This window comes from Physeter macrocephalus, chromosome 1, assembly GCF_002837175.3.
Source record: "Physeter macrocephalus isolate SW-GA chromosome 1, ASM283717v5, whole genome shotgun sequence".
NCBI lineage: Eukaryota > Metazoa > Chordata > Mammalia > Artiodactyla > Physeteridae > Physeter > Physeter macrocephalus.
The window spans coordinates 112412162-112439944 of record NC_041214.2 but is presented as its reverse complement, the minus strand read 5'-3'; the positions used below and the strand labels follow the sequence as shown (position 1 = coordinate 112439944).

Here is a 27783-nt window from a genome sequence, read left to right as displayed (position 1 = left end):
AAAAAAAAAAAAAAAAAGAAATGGGCAAAGGACCTGAAAAGACACTTTTCAAAAGAAGACATACAAATAGCCAATAGGTACATGAAAGAATGCTCAACATCATTAATCATCAGAGAAATGGAAATCAAAACTCCAATGAGATATTACCTCACACCTGTTAGGATGTCTATTATCTAAAAGACGAGATAGCAAATGCTGGTGAGGATGTGGAGAAAAGGGAACCCTTGTGCACTGCTGGTAGGAATGTAAGCTGGCACAGTCACTCTGGGGAACAGTATGGAGGTTCCTCAAGAAATTAAAAATAGAACTACCATATGATCCAGTAATCCCACCTCTGGGTGTATATCCAAGGAAATGAAATCAATATCTTGAAAAGATATCTGTACTCCTATGTTCATAACAGCATTATTCACTCTAGGCAAGGTATGGAAACAACTTAAGTGTCCATTGAGAGAAGAATCGGTAAAGAAATTATGATGTGTATACATACACACACACACACACACACACACACACACACACACACACATACAGTTGACCCTTGAACAATGTGGGGGGTTACAGGTGCCAACCCCCCAAGCAGGTGAAAATCTGAGTATTGCTATCTCTGCCTCAAAAATGGAGGAATTGATAAATGACTCACCCAAGGGCAAGAAGCTGAAATAGTTTGGATAGAATCAGGACTCAAACCCTAATTCTTTTGATTCTGCATATTATGATCTCTAATCAAATACAAACTTTAGTTAAAGATCTAAAAATTGAAAATACAGGTACTTTATTGAAAAAATCCACATGAAAGTGGACCCATGCAGTTCAAACCTATGTTGTTCAAGGGTCAACTGTATGTATGTATGTGTATACACACACACACAATGGAGTGTTATTCAGCCTTAAAAATGAAGTAAATCCTGTCATTTGTGGTAACATGAATGAAACTGGAGGGCATTATGCTAAGTGAAATAAGCCAGGCAGAGAAAAACAAATAGTTCATGGTATCACTTATATGTGGATCTTTTAAAAAAAATGTCAAACTCCTAGAAACGGAGAGAGTAGAAAAGTGACTGCAAGGGCTGGGGTAAATAGATGTTGGTAAAAGGGTACCAACTTCAGTTGTAAGATGAATGGGATCTGAGGAACTAATGAATAACATGGTGACTATAGTTGAAACACTGTACTGTATAATTGAAATTTGCCAAGAGATTATAATTTAAATGTTCTCACCAAGTAAAACATAGTAAATATATGATGTAATAGATATATTAATTAATTCAGGGGGAATCCTTTAATAATGTATATGTATATCAAGTCATGTTGTACGCTTTAAATATCTTATAATTTTTTTCATCAATTATACCTTAATAAAGCTGAAAAAAAGAACAAAATTATTGAAAATTGTTGCTTCTCGCAAATGGAATTTAGGAATAGGAACGAACTGCTTTGTAGTATTTGAGCTTTAAAACCATGTACATGTTCTTCTGATAAAAATGGAAATTAAATTTAAAAAGCTATTTCTAAGACCTACTTCATCAAAATGAATATCTAATTGGAGTACAGTCCAGGTGACAGCTGCAGTCAAGCCTTTGGGCCTTGTAGAGGACAAGCCAAATGAATAACACCCCTGGCAGTAGCCATGCCTGGTTTTGCCCAGATAGGTATGGATCCAAACAAAAACAATTTTCCCAGCTGCCCTAACAGAAGGCAGCATGGCTCTGTGGTTAAGGCCATGGGTTTTGGAGCCAGAAAGACTTGGGTTCACAGCTGCACTAATGTGTAACTTTAAGGTCAGTAACTTAACCTCTCTGAGCCTCAATTTCCTCAAGTATAAAGATGAGGATAATAATGGTATTTGTGAGGATACTATTAATTATAGTAATTATAACCTCAGAAGGGTATAAAAGTATCTGTGAGTTTCTTATGAGGATTAAATGAGATGATACATGTAAAAGCAAGGTACCAGGCACATAGTAAGTCATTATAAATATTCTCTAGTATTATATCTCTAAAGAATATTTTTAAAGGTGCTTCTATTCTTGGGGAATTTGACACACACTGCCATAGAACTCTCAAGGCAGAACTGTTCTGTGTCCACATACTTGCTTTTGTGTTTGTAAAGGTTATAAGAAGGGCATCTGTGGTTCACGGGCAAAACTGACAGAGATAGGGAAGCTCCAACCTGCGGGATCTACCCTGAGGTAAACCTCCAGGTCTGGTTAGGGCAGACACTTCTCCCCGCCTCTCCTCCTTTGCTCCTCTCTATAACGATTTTCCTCTATTTTTACCCATAACATACAGCTGAAGTATAGTTTTCATTACTTGATAAACTTAACCAAAGCTCATAAACCTCAAGCAACCACTTTTTATATAGAAAGGCCCCCTGTAGCTCTTTGTTGGTTTGAATTGTTTTGTTAGCTGATTGGCCCCTAGTGTCATCTTGAAATATTTGGGCCCCATTCAGGTTGGGTTTCAGTCAGGGGGAAAGAAAGGGAAGAGGGGAAAAAGAAAAAAAAAAAAGAGTAAGGAGCAGTGGAATAGGGAAAGGGAAATCAAATCAGTCAGTTCTCCAAGGACACTGCAGGGTTATGGAAAGCATTTCTGGATACCTGCCACGTGCAGGCATTGTGCTGGCCTGGGAATACAGATGAGAAGCAAAGGGCAGAGCTGCGGAGATACTTCAAGGACAGAATCAGCCTAAATCGGACAGAAGGGAGAGGAGCAGGGCATCAGCAGGCATCAGGGACCATTAATTAGCTGCCCAGTAGGTCCTCAGGGACATTTCTTTTCTCTCCCATTTCTGTGGGGGGGCACACAAATTCCAGATCTGGGTGCACTCTAATTCTGTAGCGTTGCGATGAGTATCTTGCACCCCCTCCCTAGATTCTGAGGAGTTCAAAGTGAAAAGTAATAAAAAGCAGCCGCATAGCACAGGGAGATCAGCTCAGTGCTTTGTGACCACCTAGAGGGGTGGGATAGGGAGGGTGGGAGGGAGGGGGGCACAAGAGGGAGGGGATATGGGGATATATGTATATGTATAGCTGATTCACTATGTTATAAAGCAGAAACTAACACACCACTGTAAAGCAATTATACTCCAATAAAGATGTTTAAAAAAAAGAATATGGTGTAATGAAAAGAAGAATTGCTCTTTTTAGAGACTAGTGGAGTTCCGCACTCTTAGCTGTTCTTTTGCCTGATGAAAAGGTGCAAACCTGAGCAATCAACTCAATTTCTTCCTTCTTTAATGAGGAAGCAATTATTCTGCTGCTGCTCAGACCTACAATAAAACTAAATAAAATGCCCAATGCCCTGGCAGCTTATTTTATTTCTTTCTACAAAGCTGATGAGAAGAGATATTGCAAGTTAATACAGACTGCAGAGACCAGAATTTCACAAAAACCATATGAATAAGGGCATAATGGCCATTCCACATACCTGTTTTGTTCAATCAGATTTACAGTATACAAGAAGTTGCTGCCTCTATTCCAGTTTTTTAGTGCCAAGGTTTTATTAAGTCAAACAACATAAACCAATGGTCCCAAACTATCTTCGCTGTCAGCTACAGGAAACTTTGGTATGTTTTAGTCTTAGAGGAAGAACTGTTCTCCAGAATCCTCCCAAGCCACAGACGACAGTAGAAGTACTTGAACAGGTTAAGTAAACTTGATTTATCTTAATTCTCAGACAGAGTGCCTTTTCCATAGGAAATCGCTAGACCACATGTATGTCTAGCACACAAAGTGGATTCTTCAGTTTTTTAGCCAAGCAAGGAGACACATGGTCTCATAAGAAGAGAAGTCTGATATACAAGGGCTTTTTAAGTGGACAGTGATTGTGTGTAAGTCCATATTCCCCAACTAGTTCATCAGGAAGAATCCTGCCCATCAATGTATTACCAAAATGTGTGCTAAAAATAATTTGTCTGAAAACAAATCGCAGACCACAGACATCGTTTCAAAGCAAAAATGGTTTATCAGGACAATTCTACTTGCTGTAAGATGGACCTAGGTTTTGGTTTTATTTTCAGTTCCAGTTTTCCCACTGATTCTGTGCATGGCTTCAGATAGCATAAGATTACATCATTTTAGAGCTGGGAGAGACTTCAAGGTCAATTAGTCCACACTTTGTGTCCTTTTAAGCAGTGGTGCAACACTTATTTTTTTAAGCCATATACTTTATCATTTCTCCTATTCACGGAACTAAATATAATCATAGTTGTCTTTGCAAACAAAGTAGTTGGCTCCGGACAGGAGAGGCTCTTCTTAATATTTTTCTTTTAGTTCAACAAGAGCCACACAATGAGGTTTCATGGGGAAAAAAAAATAAGTGGAAAATAAATATTGGAGAGTGGCCTACATGGGTGCTGATTCAGTGGACACTAACATCTCTACATTTTCTTTGTATTTTAGGGGCGGGGGTGAGAGAGGGATCCTCCAAAGAAGGTGATAGAGTTGTGCCACAGCTTTTTGCCTCTGTTAACAGATCTCCTGCTTCACCTGACTAAAACAGTTCTGGCTGCCCACAAACAGCCCCTCTTCCCTGCGTACATCTATCACACCAGCTGCAAGAAGCCGTCAGCAAGGCCAGGCCTGTCCCTGCTGTGCCGCCCTGGGAGCTGCACCCAGGTTCCTTAGGGCAGCCAAGCGGCTCCGTTTTCTAGAGACAGAAACATCTCACGCCAGGTGTGCAGCTGAACTCTCCCAGCAGCAAGACACCTGCTGGATGGTCCCGTACTGTGGGTTATTTTTCGAGCTTCTGCAGAGTAAATAAAACTTGGCTAAGTCGTTAAAAATGGGCGGGGAGACGGTAGCATCGTTGACTGTCTTTCTGATTCTAGAATAGTGTGTGAACACTTAGAATTTTTATCCGCAAAAGCTCTGCCGATCTATTTTCTCTGCCTTGATTCTCCTGGATGTTCTAACACCAAGCTCCACTCCACCTATGTCACTGTGTAACGATTAGCCAGTAATTATCACCTGTTTTTAGAGCTCCTGTTTTTTAGTCAGGACAAATGATGGAAAATGCGACTAAAATAAATTCTTTATATGTGTCTCCTAGAATTGGAAAAAAGCTAGATATTCTTTCAGAAGTTATTATTTTCCAGCTTTTCAAACGGGGAGTTCCAGAACCTCATGGGGGAATTTTAACAGCTATAATTCAAAGTTTGCTTATTTAGGGAGTTGACTATGTATTTTGACGCAAAATTTTCCTCAAGTAATGAAATGTGACTAAAGTCATCCTTTATAGCTAATAAAAACCACCTGCTAACTGCATCCTGTACGTACTTCCTCTTTATTTTACAGGGAGTCTTTTATTAACATTAATCTTGGATCATGGTTGGGGTAGAGAAGATACAATAGAAAGGAACATTGCCTTAACAACGTAAGACGGTATGAAAAAAGCTTGCATCAAAAGAGCCAACAATCCTACATTGGGGAACTCGTAGTTTTATTATACTTGCTGTAGCCTTGCTGTCAGTAGTAACTTTGAAGACTACTTGCATTTCACCTAAGCTGTGCACATGGATTTCACGTGGAATACTATTGTTCTTTCTTTTCTTGCCGGGCTGCTTCATGCCATCCTATCCTTTACTGTCAAGTTCTTGTCTCAAGTATTCCACGAGGCTTTCTCTCCTCTTCCAAATTGCAGAACCTGGGTGGGTGTGAGTCCTACATCGGCATGTTCTTTTATTCTGTGTTATGATGTTTCATGGGTGTTAGTTTTGTTTCCTCAGGTACCTTTAGGCTCAGAAATCTTAAAGTAAATGAAATGATTTGACTTCACTTTATTCTTCCTTGGTTATTTGACTAATAGGGGTTTCAACACATAATTTTAATATTTCAGCTCAAACAGTTTTGCCCATCAGATAGACAGATTAATCTCCATCATACCTCTGAGAGTGCAGAATAGATTTACAAGCTCAGTGGGGGCTGGGATCTACTGAACTACTAGACCACCACAAAGTTTCCCATGGCATAGACTAAATAATTTTCATTAGAAAACTTACATCCATGTGTGTTATATTTGTCCTCAGCGTGAGAATGTTCTGTACTTCAAACTACTGATATACAACTTTTAAATCATGACCCATTAGGGACTATCAGTATAATCCTGGTCCAATCACATTTATGAACATTAACAGTCTTTATATCTGAATGGATTTCATTTAATTGTACCAAACCAAAAATAACATTAAATAAGCCACATACAGACATGCATAGTGGCCCCCAATTTATGCCAAGTTGTAAAACTTGGCATGGAGTTCTGATTACAGGGATTCCTAATCTTAGTTTAATACTGCTTTTTCCAAAGACAAATCCAGAAAGGGCTTCCTTTGGGCTTTGCTCATCTTGGGATAAGGATAGGTTGCAGGGGTCCTCCTTAGAAGGTACACTGATGACAGACAGCAGGGACAAGCAAGACACATAGGAGGAGGGTGGGATAAAGAGGACAAGGTTGTAGCTGAGTCTGAAACAATTACAACCAGAAGCTAGATGTGAACCCCATGACCTGATCGGTCCTGTGATTCCAGAATGAAATCCGGCTCAGCCCAAAGGCATGTTTCTCTTATGTACCTATTTGACCAATTAGGTCAGATGCCAGAATGGTACTCATGAAAGAAATTAACAAAAAGTTCTTTTAGTTAGATTTGTTCTACCAACTGCTACTCGTTAGAAGTAGCTGTAGTATCAAAAGTGATTATTCCAACTAAATGAAAGAATGAAAATGAAAAAGTCAGAGCAAGGCACTCCCCAGTTACCATCCTTTAGGGTCTCCCCATCACTTGACCATGTTTCTTGATCTGGCGCAGAAGGCCCTCCCTAACTTGGCTTCTGTTTCTCTTGGCTTCTACGGCTTCTGTCCACTTTTCGCCCCTCACACTGGTGAAAACAGCCCGTTATTCACCACACACAACCGTGCCATTTCGGGCCACTGCTCTGACACGTGCTATCCTCCCTGACATTCCTTTCTCTTACCACAGTCACTTAGCTGGCTCCAGCCTACTCCTCCTTCACGCCTCAGCCTAGGGGTCACCTCCTCCAGGAAGTTTTTCCTAATTTCCCCAGACTTTGCGATGTGCGCCCACTCTGGGCTTCTGTCGCCCCTGGTGCAGAGCAGACTTCTACCAGAACTCTCACCACTTTGTGTAGAATAATCGGTCATTAGCGACCTACTCCACTAGCCTCGAGCTCCTCAAGGGCAGGTACCATGCTTACTCCTGTTTGTAGGCACAACACCAAGCACAGGGCTGAGCACATTGTTGGCACTCAGTAAATGTTAGCTGAATGCAGACCCAAACCTTTTACAAACAAATCAGGTTTAAAATGTCACTGGCATTATTCTACCTCTGATTATGAGCTAATAGGTGCACTGTGAAATCTGAGAACAGCCTGACTCAGAAAAGGAATACAATGAACATTTAGAAATTGGATGCCCTTCAATGTACCTTCTGTGTACTACACAGCTCACTTTTTCTCAAGTGGAATAAAAAGCAGGAAACTGAAGAGAAAAACAAAGTTTTGTAAGCCCAAATCCACCTATTAAAAAGTCCAAATTAAATGACCTTTTCTCTTTTACTCTTTTCTTAAAATAAATTATAGGCTCTCTCCCTGTTAATCTTGCTAAGGAAACAGAACCAAGATCATCAAATGGGCTTTTACTGAAATATATGCTTATTTTGGCTAACTTAATACCTTCAAGAAAATTAGCAGTTGCAAAATTCTCCATATTACAACTCAAAATAGAGAACTTAAAAGAAAAAAAAAATACACTGGTGGAAAAGTGTTGATTTTGCTGTATAGGACTACAGTTTATATACAGCAAACCATCTATAATGAATTAGATACTTCCTTTTCTCCTGAAAAGATTAGAAAAGTCTCCCTGCTGTCAGAGCCCAAAGAGTCTTTTCTGGGTGTCACAATCAATACCCAACTCAATTCAATCACATGACAATGAAAGATACAAGAAATAAAACATGAAAAAAAAAAAATCTCTGATGCTGAAGTTCCAGTCTTCACCTCCACTGATCTTTTTCAACACTGAGGAACTTTATCAAGTTATGAAATACTCAATCTGGAAAAACTCCTGATTGTGTGAAAATTGATCTATGTTGCTTGGGCTACTATAACTTAAGATGTCAGGGGTGTTTTTGTTTTGTTTTATACTAAAAGTATAGACAGTTTATCAGACAATGTTTTGGAGCTTGAAGAAAGAAATCGATTTTTCACAGAGAGTGAAATTTAGTCCAGAAATGAATTTAGCATATTGGCTTTATTATGGAAATGCTTGGCAGTATCCATTTGAGAATCTCATTGAGCAATACATTCAATAATTTAGCCATGTAAAACAAAACAAAAACAAAAAACCCCTTCCCTACTACATTTCTAGAAGTGCCTAAGGCCCTTATTTTTCTTGAAATAATAAAATGAAGTGATAAAATATTAGGTATTTTAGATTTAAAAAGGAATCACAAAACTATACAGCAAGATAAACAACCTGGTATCAATGTGTAGTAAGGAATGCCAAGAAAAGTTGTTTATTATTGAACAATTGTTAATATTATATATGTCCATTTTCAAAAATCTATTCTCATTGTTACTGTGTCTGGGACTAGTCTGTAGCTATACTAAGCATTAACTATTACAAACTTTCACCTACATTTCTCACATGGCTTTTGTTTCCTTGCCCTCTCCTTCTAGCATGCCAGACAACTTCTTCTGTGCTTCAAATCTAGTTTACACCATCCACACTCCAGTTGTCTCTGGTCTATAGACTTTTCCTCCTCCAAATTTTGGTATTTAATATCAATGTTTGATATTAATGGCCTTCTATCTTTCAGTGTTCCCAGCTATACTGTTAACGTACAAGACCATCTTGTCAGCTCTTGTATTCCCACCAATAACTTGCATATTTGTAAACCATGACTCTAGGGGTATCTAGTACTGTGTATGGAAAGCCAAAGAATGAAATGCAAACTAGACCCTCCCTTAAGATAGAGAAGGATGATGTCATTTTACTCCTTTGTTATAATTTTTGCACTCTCAGAATTCACCTGTAATAGCATTGGTGGCTCACCTTGTGTCTGGTTTTAGATTTTCTACTGTGGAGAAGGTTTGATTTGTAGTTTGAATGGACTTGTTCTTCCCACTGAATGACCCATTTTCTCTGGATATAACTTCATATTCTGAAAAGCAAAAAAAGCCAACAGTTACTTGTCTTTATGCGCTGGTGGACTGAATGTTCTCGAAGCTAACCGCATAACAGAGTCAACTCTCATAAAAGTGAGCAATAAGATTGCAGGTCTAGAGACGTATTGATCGTACACATTAGCAACTTCCAAATGGGGACTGTCAGAGGATGATGAAGGTCCCAAAGCATCTGGGGAGCTGCTCATTGACCATTTCTGTTTTCTCTTTACCAGAGCAGGAAACGTCTGGTAACTGTGAAGACGTTGATGCTCCTATGGTAGCATTGGTTATGGGTAACCTATGATTTTGTTAGGTAAGTCGATCGGATCGTCTGCCATTGCTGGAAAGCCCAGTGTGGCTTTGTAAAAAACATTGTAGGAGGAGCGGTGTTTCAGTAGAAGCACATTTCCTGCTCATGGGGCTTCACAATATAGCTGGGAAAAACGTCACTGACTACATGGTACTGCTGCAAAAAACTGAGTTGAAAACCACAGCGGCAAATAACAGTTAATCAAATAATGAACAATGAACTATACTTTTCTATAGTTCATTATTTTGAACTGTAGAATTATGGGATTTTGATACCTACTGCTTATGTAAGTTACATACATTTTGTACATACTGCTAACATATACCCCCTTGATAATTATCCTTGAATTAAAAAAATTATGCCCTTAAAGTCTGCATAGGGCTTCCCTGGTGGCGCAGTGGTTGGGGGTCCGCCTGCTGATGCAGGGGACGCGGGTTCGTGCCCCGGTCCGAGAGGATCCCACATGCCGCAGAGGGCTGGGCCCGTGAGCCATGGCTGCTGGGCCTGCGCGTCCGGAGCCTGTGCTCCGCAGCGGGAGAGGCCACAGCAGTGAGAGGCCTGCGTACCGCAAAAAAAAAAAAAGTCTGCATAGAGATCTGCATAAATTTAACTTAAGGGCAGGTTTCTATGAATTTGTAGGGCTAATCAAAAGAAAGAGACTTTCAGAATAAGAGAATATAATTTACTTTCCCTGCTATCAGTTGGGGTTCAGTTTAAAGCATGTGTCAAGATCACACAGAGGGTTAAAAAAAAATCAAACAAAAAACAACAACCAACAAAACCCTACTCAAAAACAGCTCCATCAGTATGAAGAAATACACAAGTGGTGGGCATCAGGGAAAGTGGAAGGTTGCAAGGGAGCTGGCAAGTTACTGGGGATTTCTGCTGTTAGCACTGAGACCAAAGGTAGGAGATGGATATCGGAAATAAAACTGAAATTATAGAGTAACTCATGGAGACTTATAATCACCAATTTTAATTTGGGAAGGATCTTTACTGGTGAATTTTAAAAAGCCAAAAAGGAGGATCACTTTTTCTGAGTAATTTCCTATGCCCATCCTTTTGAAAATTTGAAATTAAACTGGAAGGCAATGGTCATTGTATCTGGACACATTAGTGCAGCTATTAAAGTACTAATGGCCCATATTTAAGATTCCTTCCTCAGACTCTGCTCCCAACCTATGTCTCAGTTGGCTTTCTATTCTAAAGGAGTGTGGAAAGAGAGGGAGAGGTAGGATCCCAAATTCCATTATGTTCGTTTTATATCTTTTCCTCAGCTGTGAAGGGACATTTACTAGAAAAAGATCAGAGTAATTAGAATGGAAGTAAAATTGATTTTTAAAAAATGGAAACTGCATGACTTAATGGAAAGAGACAGACCAAGACACTTGCCTGGATCTCAGTCTCAGTTTTACCATCTGTAAAATGTCCATAGTGTCTCTTCATAGTGTTGCTTGTAGGGATTAAAGAAGGAACATATGGAAAGTGCTTAACAGTATTTTGCATGTATTTTGCTCAACAGGTGGTACCTATTATTATTATATCTTTTATTATTCCTTATTATCCCCAAGTTGTGTTTTGAAACTAGGATCACAAAAATTTGAGAGATTACAATTGGAAAGATTCAAGAGCTGCTTAGTCACCAAAAGAGCAATTTATATGACACTCCAGCTGGTTATCCATGAAAGCAATCACCTTCAAAAAACATCTTTGTTTGGGTCATTCCTCATCGACTGTGTGATATTCTTTTTAATATCACCTTAGCCTTTTAGTATACTTCAACACTTATAGCACATCTTTTCTAATTTTCTTTTGACTCAAGTTTTAAATGTTAATTTAATACTATTTTTGTCCTGAAAGACTGGAGTTTTCAAAATGGATCTAGAAGTTACCTTCGTGATTAAAAAGATATTTAGAATTTTTCTCAGAATTCTTGTCTTAGAATGTATATATCTTTCCTTTTCAATGCTTTAAAGTGATAATAGCTTTTCATAAATCCACGAACATTATAAAAATCTACCACCAACAACAAAAAAGGATGTGTCCATATTTCTTATTTTAAATAGGGGATTTAAAAAATAATTTCACTAACAGTAAAGATATAAGAAAATCTACAAAGAACTGACACAATAATTGGTCTGTTTTTTACCCCTCCGAGGGTTTTATTGCCCTATTATGAGATAATTCACTTAGAACATAATTATTTATTATAAATATTGGGAACATCACTGGTCAATACAGCATGAAAATAACAAATGGTGATACTACTCTCTGTTAAGTCTTATACTCACAATAAATTGATAGCAATAAGAATTATTATTATTACAAATAAAAAAAATCCTGAAGTTCAAAGAGGCTAATTATAGACCCAAGTTGCATTATCTAGAACACAGTTGGTCTGGAATTTAAATCTATGTCAGCATGCTCTTGATGTATCACAAAATGACACCTTATAAGTAATTTAACTTTAAGTTGTCCAAGGACCCAGGCTGTGGCCAATCTCTATGGTGTACCTATTTCTACTTTAGTGTAGAAGGGATATGGAGAAGCATCTGAATTTGGATGCATTTACTAGAGGTGAATACATGCCTATCAATTAAAAGAAAGATTACTGACAGAAGTCAACCTGGGCAATGAAGAATATGTTTCACTCTCTTTTTGTTATCTTTCTTAATCCTTTCTTGAAAAACCATTTCCAGTGACATGTTATCTTTCTTAATCCTTTCTTGAAAAACCATTTCCAGTGACATGAGAATTATCTAAGCTGCTGGTTTATAAAAGATTACATTTGAAATCAAGTGGTATTTAATGGAACACTAAAAATAAACAAAAATGGAAAAAAATAGAACAGATCATTAGGGCATATGGTCCAACATTGAAATATAGACTAAGTGAGTAATGGTTAAATATGGACTTATTTCTATTTATAAAATATAATAGTTATAGATATGGTCCTTATCCATGAAAATTGTTATTGTAAGTCCAGTATCTAGTGAAAGATCTCAAGCAGCCCGTTAACACTTAATAATAATGTTATAAAACTAGTTGGTTAGATAAAGTATATCCTATTCATGATTCTTTGAAATTACAGGTTTATATAATTTTAAAAAGTTACATGATGAAAGGAAAATCCTACTTTAAAAAGTTAAATCAGATATTATTGACATACCCAAGTGAATATATATTAGATTATTAAACAGATTAACCAATTCCAACTTGATGTCCTGTATTTTTAAGGCAAGTGAAATTTTATAGTTCATTTGGTCTTGTGAGAATGAAGCCTCAGACCATCACAGGAACTCTTTATTAGCACTGCATATGGATTGAGAGTTTTAAACTTTTTAACACATGTAGATAATCAATACTTAGAGATTGATTTTTAGATATTGGGATGATAATACCTACTGGCATAGTTCCAAGTAAAGAAGCAAGACTAGTCAAATCCCCAGGAACCATGGGCAGTGGCTGGTTCTTTCTCAAAACAAAGGCAAGCTTTGCATAAGAAAGGAAATTCACAAAATATGGTTAAAAATTTAAAAAGCCAGCTAAGCAAAGATAAGCTGCTTACACTGGAAGTTGCCCAGACCAAACGGTTTTGTCTGAGGAGAAATAGCTACTGTTTTCTCCTTTATTCATAGAAAGCTTTTTTTTGGCAGATCCTGAATCTCCCCACTCCTCACCTCGCCCTGTATACCGCTCTCTACTCTTCCTGACAGCCTCTTAGTGGGCAACTCTATTCTGCCTACCCACCCCAGGCACACGGTGGCGGGGACACGGGCAGCAGGAACCTTGTGTCCTCACGCTGTTTGCTACATCCTCTAGCTGATTTGGGTTGTTAGTCTTCCCACCCCTCCCCTCTACTTTGACTATCCTGTTCACTACAGAGAATTTAAATCCCATATAACAAATTCAAAGAATGACTAAGGGTTTCTTATTTTTCATAGTCATTTTTAGAGAAATTGGATGAGTGACAGCAGAATCAAAATTTCCTGAGATAAGCAGAAAATTGACCAAATTAAAACAATTTTCCTAAAATGATTGAAATAACTTTTAGCCTGCTTGAAAATTCTAGGTCAATCTAGAAATTGGGATGGTGAAAGGAAAACAGGTTTAAATATTATCAGCAGTGGCAACTTCCCATATGTTATCTGTGATTTTCAGGTAATGAAAAGACTAGATATACCTTCACGTTGTGAAAAACAGTTCTGAGAGGAGAAGGAAGGTATGCAACTTAAAGAGATCTTTTAAATGAACAGGGAGACCATAACCAGGACAAAGATGATCTTTTCGCATCTTATGATACTTTAAACAATCATGTACCACAGGGACAGCAGAACTCTGTGGGGACTTGCTGTTCCTAAGATATGCCTCGCAGGCCACAGTTTGAATCAAGGTACCACATTCCCAATGCATCACACTATCAATGCTTCCCACCGTAGTGACGGTCCATGTGCCATGATCTTACCAGTGACAGTGTCATTGAGTGGCTTATCCCAGTCCAAGATGACAAAGGAGGGACACCCTTCCACAGTGACAACAGTGAGGTTGGTAGGTGGGTTCTGCGGTGGGCTGGTGGCATTCCCTTCTGTGGCCTCCTCTTTGGGGAATCGCTTGACAGAGTCGGTGATGGAGCAGGGCCTGTTGTCAGGCTTTTGGATATACCGCACGTGAGGACCTAAGACAGAGAGGACATTGAGCTTTTTTTTTTTTTTGAGCTTGGAAAAAAGGTGGAGGTGAAATCATAAATAAAATTATCTGTTTGAGGACATTTGATCTAATACTATAAGCAGATGGATGAAAGCAATGATGTGGATGGTTTGAATTTGTGAAAATCCAGAACCCTGTCTTTGGGATACATGATATGGATGTTATTGTTGATTTACTTTTCTAAATAGGTTTAGTTTATGCTAATATCCAAAAGTAATTTGGTCCCCCTGAGCGTGGTTTAAACTGCATAATTTATGGAGCATTGGAAACAGTGCTTAAAAGGGTCTTGTCTCAGTAGTGGGGAATGATTAACCTTACACTAAACACAGTTCTGGTCCCACCTAATAAATCTTAAAAGCCTGCCTCAAAAGGATCAAGTGGTTTCAAGTTATTTAAACTGCACCCCAGAATAAAATACAAGAATATTTTAGGAATAAAAATATTCCCAACTGGATAAAATAAACAGGAAGATATTATCCATAATGAGGAGAAAAATAAATCATTTGAAGCCAACCTGAAACTTGGATAGCTGTAACAATCATCAGACAAGGACAGTAAAACAGTTATCATCACTATAATCCACATGGTCGAGAGTTAAGAAATGGAAGCTATGAAAAAGACCCAAATTAAATTTCTAGAGATCTTTAAAGGAGGCAGACAAGAAAAGACATGTTATACATAGAACAACAAAGAAGGATTATGGCAGATTTCTCATTGGAAAGAATGCAAGTGAGAAGGCAGTGGAGCAATGTATTTCTCTACTAAAAAACAAAAACCAAAACAAAAAACCTTATCATCTAGAATGCTAAAACTGGTGAAAATATCTTTTAAAAAAACAAAAGCAAAAGGACAAAAAAAAAAAAAAAAGCAAGATACTTTTTAGACATACAAAATCTGAAAGAATTCATGACCACCAGACCCACTCTACAAGAAAGATTCAAGAAAGTCCTTCAGGCAGAAGGAAAATGATGCTGGATGGAAATATAGCACTTGAAACAGTAACTACATAAGTAAATATACACAGTATTTTTCTTATTAAATTCTCTCTGAAAGACAATTTGTTGTTTAAACAAAAATATTAACAATTTACTGTGACATATATAACATGTAAAAGTAAACTATAATGACAATAGCCCAAAGACCAGGAAGAGAGAAAAGCTGATATACTAATGTAAAGTTCTTACACTATTTGTGAAGTTGTAGGATATCACTGGAAGATACTGTGGTAAGTTAAAGACACATTCTATAAACCCCAAAGCAATCACTAAAATAACAAAACAAAAAAGTTATAGGAGTAGGACAACAAAAAAAGATAAAATGGAATCACAATAATACTCAGTCCAAAAGAAGGCTGAAAAAAAAGGAAAGAGGGAACAAAGAATAGATGGGACAAATAAAACACAAATAGCAAGATGATGATAGACTTAAACTTAACCATATCATTCGTCATGTTAAGTATAAGGTTCTAAACACCCAAAATAAAATGCAGAGATTGTCAGACTGGGCGAAAAAGCAAGATCCAACTATATGATACCTATAGGGAAAACATTTTAAACAAACAGACTAACAGGTTAAGAGTAAAAGGATGAAAAGAAGAGATACCATGAATAACACTTATCAAAAGAAAGCTTGAGTGGATATATAAATATCACCAAATTAGATTTTAGAGCAAAGAATATTACCATAAACAAAAAAGGTCACTTCATAATAATAAAGGACCAATTCCTCAGGAGTTTATTACAACCCTAAGTAATTTAGGTCTATATCTAAATACAGACCTTTAATATACATGTAGCAAAAAATGATAGAACTGTTAAGTAGAAATAAATCCACAATTAGAGCTAGAGATTTCAGTACTCTTCTCTCATTAATTGACAGAACAGTAGACAGAAAATCGCTAAGGATATAAAAGAATTGCACAATACAACCAAGCAAACTGACCTAATTGACATTTTTATAGAACACTTATTATTTTTTTTTTTTTTGTGGTATGCAGGCCTCCCTCTGCTGTGGCCTCTCCCGTTGCGGAGCACAGGCTCCGGACGCGCAGGCCCAGCGGCCATGGCTCACGGGCCCAGCCGCTCCGCGGCATGTGGGATCTTCCCAGACCAGGGCGCGAACCCGGTTCCCCTGCATCGGCAGGCGGACGCGCAACCACTGCGCCACCAGGGAAGCCCTAGAACACTTATTATGGACTGAATTGTGTTTCCCTAAAATTCCTATGGTGAAGCCCTAATTTCCAATGTGAGAAACCAAAGATACCTTGATCTCAGACTTCTGGTCTCCAGAACTGTGAGAAAATAAATTTCTGTTGTTTAAGCCACCGAGTCTCTAGTATTTTGTTATGGCAGCCCTAGCAAACCAATACAATTTCCACTTAAGAACAGCAGAATACACATTCTTTTCAAGTACACAGAGAACATATATCAAGATAGACTACATTCTGGGCCTTAAAAAATGTCTCAATAAATGTAAAAGGGTTCAAGTAATACAGAGTATCTGACAACAATGGAGTTAAATTAGAAATCAGTAACAAAATGATTTCTAGAAAATCTTGAAGTATTTGGAAATTAAATAACATACTTCTAATAAGTCAAAGAAGAAACCAAAAGGGAAATTAAAAAGTATTTTGAACAGAGTAAAAATGAAAACACAACATATCAAAAATTTTTGAATGCTGCTTAAATAAGATCTAGGGGAAAATCTGTAGCACTAAATTCCATATCTGAAAAGAAGAGAGGGCTCAAAATCAATGAGCTCATCTTCTACCTTAAGAAATTAGAGTAGAAGAGCAAATGAAACTCAGATTAAGCAGAAAAAGGAAATAATAAAGATCAGAGTAAAAAATAAATGAAATAGAAAACAGAAAAATAATAGACCAAATCAATGAAAAAAAAGTAGAATTTTTCAGAAGATCAAAAGAATTGATAAACCTACAGCCTGACTGCTTAGGCAAAAGAGAAAAAAAAGACACACATTGTCAATAAAAGGAATAAGAGAAGTGACATCACTACAAATTATACAGATATCAAAGTAAGAAGAAGAGAATATGAATAACATTATGCTAATAAACTTGACAATTTAGATGATATGGACCAATAACTTGAAAGACAAAAATTACCGAAGTTCACTATGAAAAAAAATATTCTAAATGTCCTATACCTATTAAAGAAAGTGAGTTACACGTAAAACCCTTCTCACAAGGAGAATATCAGGCTCAGATGGCTTTACTGGTAAATACGAACAAATATTTAGGGAAGAGCAACACCAGTTCTAAACTCTTTCTGAAAAGTGAAGAAAAATTCAGCATCATTTTGATACTAAAACTTGACTTAGACATTACAAGAAAAGAAAACTACAGACCAATGTCCCTCACTGAATATAATTCTAAACAAAATTTTAGCAAATTAAATCCAACAATATATTAAAATGAGAATGCACTATAACCAAGTGGAATTTGTCACTGGAATGCAAAGGTAGTCTACAACTCAAGAACAATTACTTTATCACATTAACACACTAAAAAAGGAAAACCACATAAGCATCTAAATAAAGTTAGAAAAATTATTAGACATAATCTAGCATTCATTTCTGATAATGACTCTCACCAAAGCAGGAATAGAAGAAAACTTTTTCAACACAGTGAAGGGCATCTATGAAAAAGCTACAGGAAGCACCATACTTGATGGTGAAAGGCTGAATGCTTTTCCCATAATATAAGGAACAAAAAAAATATACCTATCCTCACTATTTCTATTCAATATTTCACTAGAGGTTCTAGCCAGTACAGAAAGGCAAGAAATAAAGATACGTAAGTTGGAAAGGAGGAAGTAAAACTTTCCCCTCAGATGACATGATTCTGTAGGTAGAAAATCCAGTGGATCTACAAAAAGACTACAGAGGTTTGCAAGGTTGCAGAATACAAGCTCACTGAATGAAAAACAATTGTTTTCCTATATATTAGCAAAGAACAATTAGAAACTGAAATAAAAAATGCTACTTTTATGGTTTTCTTTACATGGAAAACTACAAAACATTGGTGAGAGAAATGAAGAACACCTAAATAAATGGTGAGATATACCATGTTCATAGGTAATAAGACTTAATACTGTACAGCTGTCAATGTTTCCCAGTTGACCTACAGATTCAATGCAATTCTAATAAAAATATAAACAGGCTATTTTTTTTAGACATTGAGAAACTCATTCTAAAATTCAGATGGAAATATAAAAGGACCTAGAGTCACCAAAACAACTTTTAAAAAATAAGAACAATGTTGGAAGACTAACATAACCTGATCACAGCGCTTATTATAAAACCAGTGATCAAGACACTGTGGTATTGATGGAAAGGTAGATAAACAGATCAATGGAACAGACTAGAAAACCCAAAAATAGTTCCACATATATATGGACAATTGATTTTTGACGAAGGTACAAATTAAATTCAGTGGAGAAACAACAGTTTTTTCAAAAAATGATGCTGGAACGATTGGATATCTATAAGCGAGAAAATAAATGCATTCATACTTTGTGTCATATAGAAAATTTGACTCAGTATGGATCACAGACCTAAATGTACAAGTAGAAGACTTCTAGGAGGAAACAGGAAAAATTTCTAGAAGGAAACAGAGGAGGTCTTTGTGACCTTTGATTAGTCAATGACTTCTTAAATATAACATAAAAGATACAATCTATATATAAAAAGCCAAATTGATAAACTGAGCTTCATTAAAATTAAAAAAGAGAAGCCAAACACTGGGAGAAAATACCTGCAAAGTGTGTACCTGTAAAAGGTCTTCAATCCAGAAAATATAAACACTCTTAAAACTCAATAATAAAAAAATAAGCAACTCCATAAAAAATAGACAAAAAAAATTGAACAGACACATCAAAAAAGATATACAGATGGCAAATAAGGACATAAAAGGATGTTCAGCATCTTTAGTCATTAGGGATATGCAAAATAAATCACAACCAGATACTACTACACCTTTACTAAAATGGCTGAAATTAAAAAGACTGACCATAGCAAGTGTTGGCAAAGATGTGGAGGAACTGGAACTCTCATATACTGTTGGCAGAAAGGCAGAACAGTACAACTGCTGTGGAAAACAGTACAACTGCTGTGGAAAACAGTTTGGCAGTTCCTTAAAATGTTAAATGTCCATTTATATACAATCTAGCCATTCTCCTTGTTGGAATTTGTCCAAAAGTAATGAAAGCATATGTCTACACAAAGACTTGTACATGAATGGTCATAGCAGCTTTATTAGAACAACCCAAATGTCGTGAAGTTTTAATAAATTAGTATATATCCATACAATAGAATACTAGTCAGTAATAAAAAGGAATAAACTACTGATACATTTATCAACATGGATGAATCTCCAAATAATTATATTGAGTGAAAGAAATCACACACAAAAAATTCATACTGTATATTTTTTTCATTTATGTAAAATTCCCAAAAATGCATACTAATCTATAATATAGTTACCTAGGGACTAGAGGTTGGGTGGGAGGAGTGAGGAGGAGGGATTATAAAGGCACATGATGAAACTTTTGGAGGTGGTGCATGTATTCATTATCTTGATTGTGATGATATTTCATGGTTATATACATATGTTGAAATTTATCAAATTTTTTACTTCAGAAAAACATATCACAAAAGGAAATACTGGGTTCTATATCATATGATCTCTCTTTTACTGCGGTAGATTAGATTACTGTTCAAAAACATTCTCTAAGAAACTCTGCACTCCCAATGCAGGGGGCCTGGGTTTGATCCCTGGTCAGGGAACTAGATCCCACATGCTGCAACTAAGAGATTACATGCTGCAACTAAAAAGATCCTGCATGCCACGATGAAGATCCCACAAGCGGCAACAAAGATTCAGCGTGTTGCAACTAAGACCTGGCGCAGCCAAACAAATAAATAAATATTTCAAAAACATTCTCTATATCCATGGAAGGAGTATACTTCCCCAATCTTTGTTATGAGCTTGGCTATGTGATTTTCTTTAGCCATTGAATATTGGCAGGTATAACACAAGAAGGAGCTTGAAATGTGGTCATGTTTTTGGACTCCCCCTCTCTTCACTTTGTACTGTCATGAGAATGGCTTCTTTTGGGTCACTGTTAGTCCCTCATCCTGGGCACCAAAATGAACAGATGTGGAGCAGACCTGAGCCCAACCTATAAGAGGCCCAGCTGTACCTGTTGCTAGAAGTAGAACCACCCAGCCAAACACATGGTAGATCAGCTGACCTCCAGGCAATTTGTAGACACATGAGAAATAAATCCTTTTTAGAGTATGCTACTAAGATTTTGTGGTTGTTTATTACACAGCAACAGCTGACTGATACACCTACCAAAGATAGCTTTGTTAAAACTGAGATTTGGAGCCAGTCATACATACCTTTGAATCTGGGCTTCCCAAGAGGATCAGTTTCTCTTGTTGGACTTGAGCTAAAGTCAGTCATATTACCTGAGAATGGAAGATACAATAAAAAAGTAGTAAAACTATAAATATTTAATACATATGCCTCCTAGTCAATTCCTTGCAATTTGATTTCAATTATTATTATTACTATACATATTATCCACACTAAAAGGCCTTTAATTGTGTCCTGCTGGTGCCCTTCAGTGTAATAAATAATGATTCAAAGATTGCAACCAAGTAGCTAATACTCATTAATAAATTAAGATATGCATAATTAGTAATGACATGTGATTTAGTAAGAAGCATTTGGTAATCTAGATCTTTTTAGGAAGACTTTCTTAAAGATCTTGGGAACTTCCTTCTATGTCTGCAAAGGGAAGGAGCACATTCTATAATAAAACATTAGAAATAAGTATAATTTTTAAATTAAAAAATTCATAGCAATCATAAAATTGAGTAAAATAGATGATCCAGAACTGGGACTCTTTTTTCCCTAATTTGAAATCCTTTAGTACTTTGTAGCTAAGCATCCAGTGGGAAGTGACTGATATACTAACCAAGATCTTCTCCTGAGGCAGGAACTGTTGGTTGCTTTTTATCTGTCTCTGTTCTCTCCAAGGGGGCTTCAGTAGGTCTGAGTGTTGCCCTCAAGGGTGGGGAAGTTACTCGGCCTGATGAAATGATTCCTGTAATGTAGAGCCAAAGGATTCAGGCTTTATAGGGAGCCCTGCTGAGTTTCCCATTTATTTACTCAATAAATATTTATTAGCGCTTACCATGTGGCTTGGCACTATATGCCAGGATTAGAGAGAAAATAAGACCTGGCGTCCTTGATCGGGAGAGATGTGTGAGCCAAATTATACTGAAGCATTATAGATATTGTGAAAGCATGGGATAAGGTCTCAGAGAGGACAAGTCTACAGGGAAAGATGATGAGTGTTGGGTGGGAGGAGGGCAGGAATGCCTTCCCAGACGAGGTACCAATAAAGAGGAGAAGTGATCGGTAGGTAAGCCTGAGAGCTGTGTTCTAGTCAGAGGTGGTTAAGTTGCAAGGCTGGTGGCAGAGAGAGAGAAATCAAGAGACTAAAGCAGTTGCATAGGCAAGGGCAGAGGAGGTGAACAATGTAAGAAGCAGTGAGACTGGATGGAAGGGGTTTTACATGAGAAATGTCAAGGGGATGGAGTGGCCTGACTGCAGATTAACTGGCAGGCATGGGAGATGGCTGGGGAAGAAGAAGAAGTTTCTAAGGTAATGTCTGTGATTCTGGCCTCTAGCTAGAACAGTGTCGCTCTGAGATGCTATATTCAACAATATCTCCTCCACTCTAAAATCACCTATAGGTCTCCCAAACAGGATGCATCCCAAGGTCTAGGCAAGTATGGGTAGAATAGAGTGGAGGCTAGATTAGGTCTTATAGTCCTCCTGGGAAAAGGAATCATTCTCAGACAATAGAGAGTCAAGGGGTACAAGACTGACCCAAGGACTGTGTCCCAGCACAGAATCACGGATGAGCCATTCAGATGGGCTGCTGGTCCAGCCCCTGCAGACTTATGCTTCTGGTCCTGGTGGGAGTAGGCCCCAATGAGAGGGTGAGTGAAAACCATGAGACACTGCACTGCAGCCCGAAGGAGCTTTTTAGAGGGTGCAGAGCAGCATTCATCCTGGCAAGGAGAGTGGGACTGAGAGGCCTCCGTAGATCTGGAGATAGGGGACAGGTGGAGATGCCTCGTAGTAGCCTAAGACTGTTCTCAGAGGCACATGTGCAAGAAGGCTTGTGTTCAGAGGACTCCCAGAACACTGAGTTGATTTCCTGAATTCCGTATGCACTTTCTGTGATGGTCATCAGGCCAAATCTGTATAACTGACCTCATTTGTGTTTGGCTTTTCAGTGTAGTCACTTCTTTTGAGTTAGAGGTGGAAAGCATGGTGCAGGGAGGGCACCAGAGTTAATCTCAGAAGTGGGATGTGTTTATACCATCCCACAGTCTGGGTGAGTTATACCAAAGCTACACTTATTGATGGCAGTGAGCAAGGTTTCATATGGCAGGAACCAAGGCCGTGGAGGTGCAACTGAAGACACACAGCCTTGTAGGGGAGCTCTGTAGTGAGAGGTTCCCTTGACTCTTCCATGGGGGAAACTGAGGCATCACTTTCAGTCTGAACTAAAAGCTACAGAAGCTCAAGTCACAGCTGCCCCAGGTTACAATTAATGAGGAAAACCTGGTCTCCTCACTGGGGCCATGTCCCTAGGCCTGGACCCAGGAAGGCACCATCAGCATGGATGAGAGGCTGATTCCTCCTTCAGCTGATGGGAAAAACAATCTAGAGGCCACTGTCCCCTTGCTACATCATGAAAGCTTCTCCATCACCACACCCTCCTTCATCCTGTGAAAAGAGTGACAGCCATTCTCTTTTTCAGAAATCCTTATCAGTTTCATCTTTCACAGCTGTCCTTAACACTGTTATCCTGATTCTGACTACGGAATATTAGGAAGTAGAGATGAAGGAAGAGGCAGGAGGAATGGGAACATGATCTGATTTGCCGGCAGGTCCGCTGGAAGAAACTTTAAGAAAAGTGAGGTGAATCTTTGCTCTGAACTAGGTTCACTGATTCTTAACTTCACTCATATATTCACTCAGTGATTACTGGATTCACTCAATAGCGCTGGATTTGGTTCTGGGAATTCAGAGAAAATGTCATCTGTCATCAAAGAGCTCATGATATAGTAGGGGAAGACAAGTACACAAACAAATAGGTATAAAACAGTGGTTTGCTCTAACAGAGGTATGTTTCAAGGAAAAGTAGAACAGAGAAGCAATGCTAAGTCTACTTTGGGGAGCTAGAGAAGGCTTCTTCAAGACAAGGATGAAGTACAAGTATCCCAGGTGGCTCGGAGTGGTCATTCTATGGGAAGAAGACAACACATGCCCTAGGATAGAGGCATGTGAGCAAGCTGAGAGGCAGCTTGACTTCTAAAATATATTCCTGCCTTGTTGCACAGGCTAGACCTGCTCAGTCACCCTGAGTATTCCAGTTCCCACTCTTTCCCCTTGCACCGTAATACTGGGGTCAGCATGAAGGCTGGTGGACAGGGGAGCTATCAATAAGATGTAAGGGATTCTATCTCAAGAGACAGGATGATGAGTGGACGACATTTTCCATTACACCTGGTGGGTTGGCAGCACAAAACATCTCATCCAAAATAATCCACTTTTTGAAGAACCTGTGGTAGCTTCTGTCTCGGCACCAAGCACACAGCATCTAAGAAGCAGACTGGCCTAGATGGACCCGGATGGTTGCTTTCACCCCACCCACCCAGAATCAGGATATGAGTCCTCCAAACTATAATTTACAGTCCGGTCTTTGGGGCCAAAACAGGCCCACGTCACACACACCGAGGGCTCGTCCATTGCTTGAGCTATCACACCAAGAAGGGCTTGCGTTTGGCCAGTGAAATCAAGGAGGGAGAAGGAAGGTATGTGATTGACGTACCTGAGCTTCCTGGCTTTCCGGTGACATTATTTGGTGGTAAAGGCTTTCTTCGTGGGGGCATGGGTCTAGGTGGCAAGGGTGGGCGACGAGTACCTGGGATTGTAGCTAGGAGATTATATTACAGATAAAGTGGTCATAAGGATTCACTCTATAAAATCACGAGTTTTAAAAAAAAATATAATGTTTGACAAGTAGCAGTTGGATGAGAGAGAATAGATTCTATAGAAAAGTGCCTGCAATAACTTCTGATATTCTTCTAAATTAGTGCTTGTAACGTACCCAAGGATAAGGAAGCACATTTGTGTATGGGGAAAATATTCTCTAATTACAGATGAAAATATATCAGTACATCTGCCCTTTGAAAGGAAAAGTAGAACATAGATGTATAGAATTGATCATCTTTAGTTTCCTATATAGACTCAACAGTAGCATTTCTGCGTCTCATTATCTCCAATTGCCTTTGATTTGCAGGCTGCAGTTCTTACACCATTTTAGCTTTGAGTTGGTAAAGCATATAATTTCTCCTTTAGTAGGTGTTCCACCCCATCCTCCAACTCTATTATGTAATTATGATTAAACAAACACTTTCAGAACTTCTCAAACGATTACAACAAAATAGCCCTGATGGCAGAAGCAATAAGCCTGTGGCCATGGAGAGCAGAGTCACCACACAAGGGCACCTGGCCAGGGAGCTGTAAGCGGGAGGCAAAGTTTCACATCCACTCTGCTCTCTCACCCACCCAGGAGCCCTGGTGCAAGGCTGCCAGCCCAGAGGAGAGGAACGTTCTTCTAAATGGTTTGCCTGAAGGGCGAAGGGAAGAGACACCTTTTTATAATCTGCACAAAGGCGGACAAGGCTAGAGGTACCTGGAGCAGCCCACCTTAACCCCGATTTTCTTTTAAGTCTTGTGTTATAGCTTAAAACTTCATCTCTTTCTTTGCATAATATGTTGGTTTAAAAATCTTCAAGTAAAATTGACAATCCAGGAAAATGCCCTGTGGCTTTAAGTACTTCCTGGGATATTAGGAATTGTGCACGTGCGTGCATGTGTGTGTGCATGTACTGCAGGGCGGGAGGGAGAGTGATTGGTGATGATACAATACAGATCTCTAACCCAGACATTAATACATCAGAGTAGGTTTCACAGCATCCTTTTAAAAGCACAGAGTTCTTATTCAATGCAAAGATATTATCGCTTCATAAGTCTGGCCTATTATATAGAGCACAGCCTCAAATTAGAAACATAAATCATTTCAGGCAAAAGGATATTATAATAAATTACATAAGAACAAAACTTGTATATGACGAAAGCTAGAATCCACCGTTACGCTTCAGCATTTGTCCACTGTGGCCCCTCAGAACATTATATAAAGTAATTATTAAATCAGTGCCTCGTTAGAGGTTCTTATTAATATTCAATTTGTGCATAAAGCACTTTTTATTTTCCCGAAGATAATATTGTGGTATGTTTGTCTAGCAATACCCCTGTACTGTTAGCATGGTTCTGATGCTTTGGGGACGGTGAGGATGCTACGTTTTTTTTGCTGCAGCACATGTAACTTGCAGTTACAAGTTTCCGAGCAGAGCTGAGGGAGGGAGTCAGCATTTTATTCCTTACCTGGTTTTTTTGTGGAGTGAGAAGAGTCCACTGACACATTTCTCTCAGCACTGGATGGCAGTGGTGCTTGCTTGACCCCTGTGAGCAGAGAGGATGACAGAATAAACAGATAGCAAAAATGTGGTAAATAGTCTTCACAGAAACTTTTTGTGCTCAGACAGTTTGATTGGCTTCTCCCATCTGCGTATAGGAAAAAAAAAACTTAAAGCCCTACTGCATTCATTAGTTGTGATTTTTTTCTCTGAAGGGTTAGTGTTTGATTGCAGAACGTGGTTTTGCCTTAATTTTCTATGATGCCCACCCCTCACTGCCTGCCTGGGTGATACTGTTTTGCTAGGAGTAGTTCATCTACAGTGATTGGCTTTTTTTTTTTTTTTTGCCAGTATTCATGGGCAAATTTTGTGGTTTTTAAAAAACTTTTCTCCAACTCCTGTACCCCAATGAAAACCCTTAAAATTCCAGTGTTTGGGTTTGTACTTAATGAATTGACTTTAAAAATATTTTTTGAGAGTTCTTGGCTAGAAGGCTGGTTAGGCCACAGACTGGATCTGTGCTTTTGAGATTTGTAAATTAGGCCTGGGCACGCCTAGAATTCCAAATTGCTGTTTGGAAGAAACTGACCTGAAAATTACTTTGTGCTCTCTTTTATCTCCTAAGTCCCTCAAACACAATCTGGTGCTAGGGTTTTGGGTAGCAAACCTAAGGGTAGAGGGAACCAATTTAGCTTTTGTCCTGCTTTTTAAAAATTATTATTCTTTTACGTTATAAAATAATCTTCCCTGATGTGGCTGGCAGTCTTCATTAAGAAATAATAGGAACAGATGTTTTTTAGAATCTCAAAAGTAAATATTATCTTAGATATAATGGCTCATCCTAAAAAGAGAATCCATACTCTGAGGACCTGACTATAATTCACCAATTAAAAAATAAGAATAAACATTGAATTAATATGCTAGTTAGTATATTAACAAGGACAAGCACAACAACAACGCTGTTTTGAGTTCCAGGACTCTGTAGGGACATTATACACCCAGTCTCATTTAATGTGTAGGCAGATATATTAAGTATACAACAGGAGCTGATATTTTCACATTAATTTATGAAATTATTATAACTATAGTGGGCATTAATCAGCATTATAATATTAACTTATTCGTATTATTAACAGTTATAATAATAATGATAACATTAATTTATGACACCTAATATTACAATCCCACACCCTCTGCTATTTGAATAAGAGATAACATATAAAATCAAGGTGAATGTTTGTATGTATCCATGAATCAACTGCTGTTCATTTGTGGTAGGAATAAAATGTTTCTGTGGTCACTGACTATTTTGTGGCTCATCCCACAGGCATTGTGAGAACAAATAGCTCATTAGTTTTCTTCCTGTGCCCTCCTCTTAGTGGTAATGGGGGTGGGAAATGACTCATTTGTATGGTTACTCTGTCCATGGCTTAAGGGAATGCAAAGTGCTTTCATTTGTGTCACCGGGATAACGTGGCTTGCTGAGATCTGATTTACCACTATTTTTCGAGGGTAAAACTGTATTGTATCCTCTAGAAGCTTAGCAGGCTACGTGTGCCTTCAGTAGATCCTTCTTCAGAGCCTTTCTCCAAATCTTTCCACCCTTAAAAAAACAAAGTATTTTGATCCATTACCGCGCAAGCACCTTACATATTCATGATGTGATTTGATCCATACAACTCTTCTGGGTGGGAGATACCACCCCGTCTCACAGATGAGGAAACCTAAGGCAAGGGGAGAGTAAGCACTTGCCCAAGGACTCACAGCTGAAGTGGAGGCATTCACACTCATGTGTGCCCAGCTCCAAAGCCCATCTCTTAAGCACTAATTGGGATAGTACAGAGTGCTTTTTCCTGTCATCTTCTTCCCTCTGTTAAAGAGAAAACCACAGGCCCAAAATGGCATCACTTGTGCTAAAGCCCATGATACCAAGCCTAGACTGAAAACCTGACTTAACTGCAGTTTTGACCTTCCCCAGAAATGTAATCTCAATCA

The 27783-nt window shown here is 38.3% G+C and overlaps 1 protein-coding gene across 1 annotated transcript in view; it reads right to left on the bottom strand.

Annotated features, from left to right (window-relative positions):
* ABI3BP (ABI family member 3 binding protein) overlaps positions 1–27783 on the bottom strand; it is a 279616-nt gene that overhangs the window by 31303 nt on the left and 220530 nt on the right. Inside the window, exons 58-63 of the mRNA XM_055085864.1 lie at positions 25757–25834; positions 24138–24242; positions 21201–21329; positions 20620–20688; positions 13958–14167; positions 9070–9178 (exon numbers count right to left, since the gene is read on the bottom strand). Of these exons, the coding sequence (XP_054941839.1) occupies positions 9070–9178; positions 13958–14167; positions 20620–20688; positions 21201–21329; positions 24138–24242; positions 25757–25834 (700 nt within the window). The remainder of the gene's footprint in view (positions 1–9069; positions 9179–13957; positions 14168–20619; positions 20689–21200; positions 21330–24137; positions 24243–25756; positions 25835–27783) is intronic.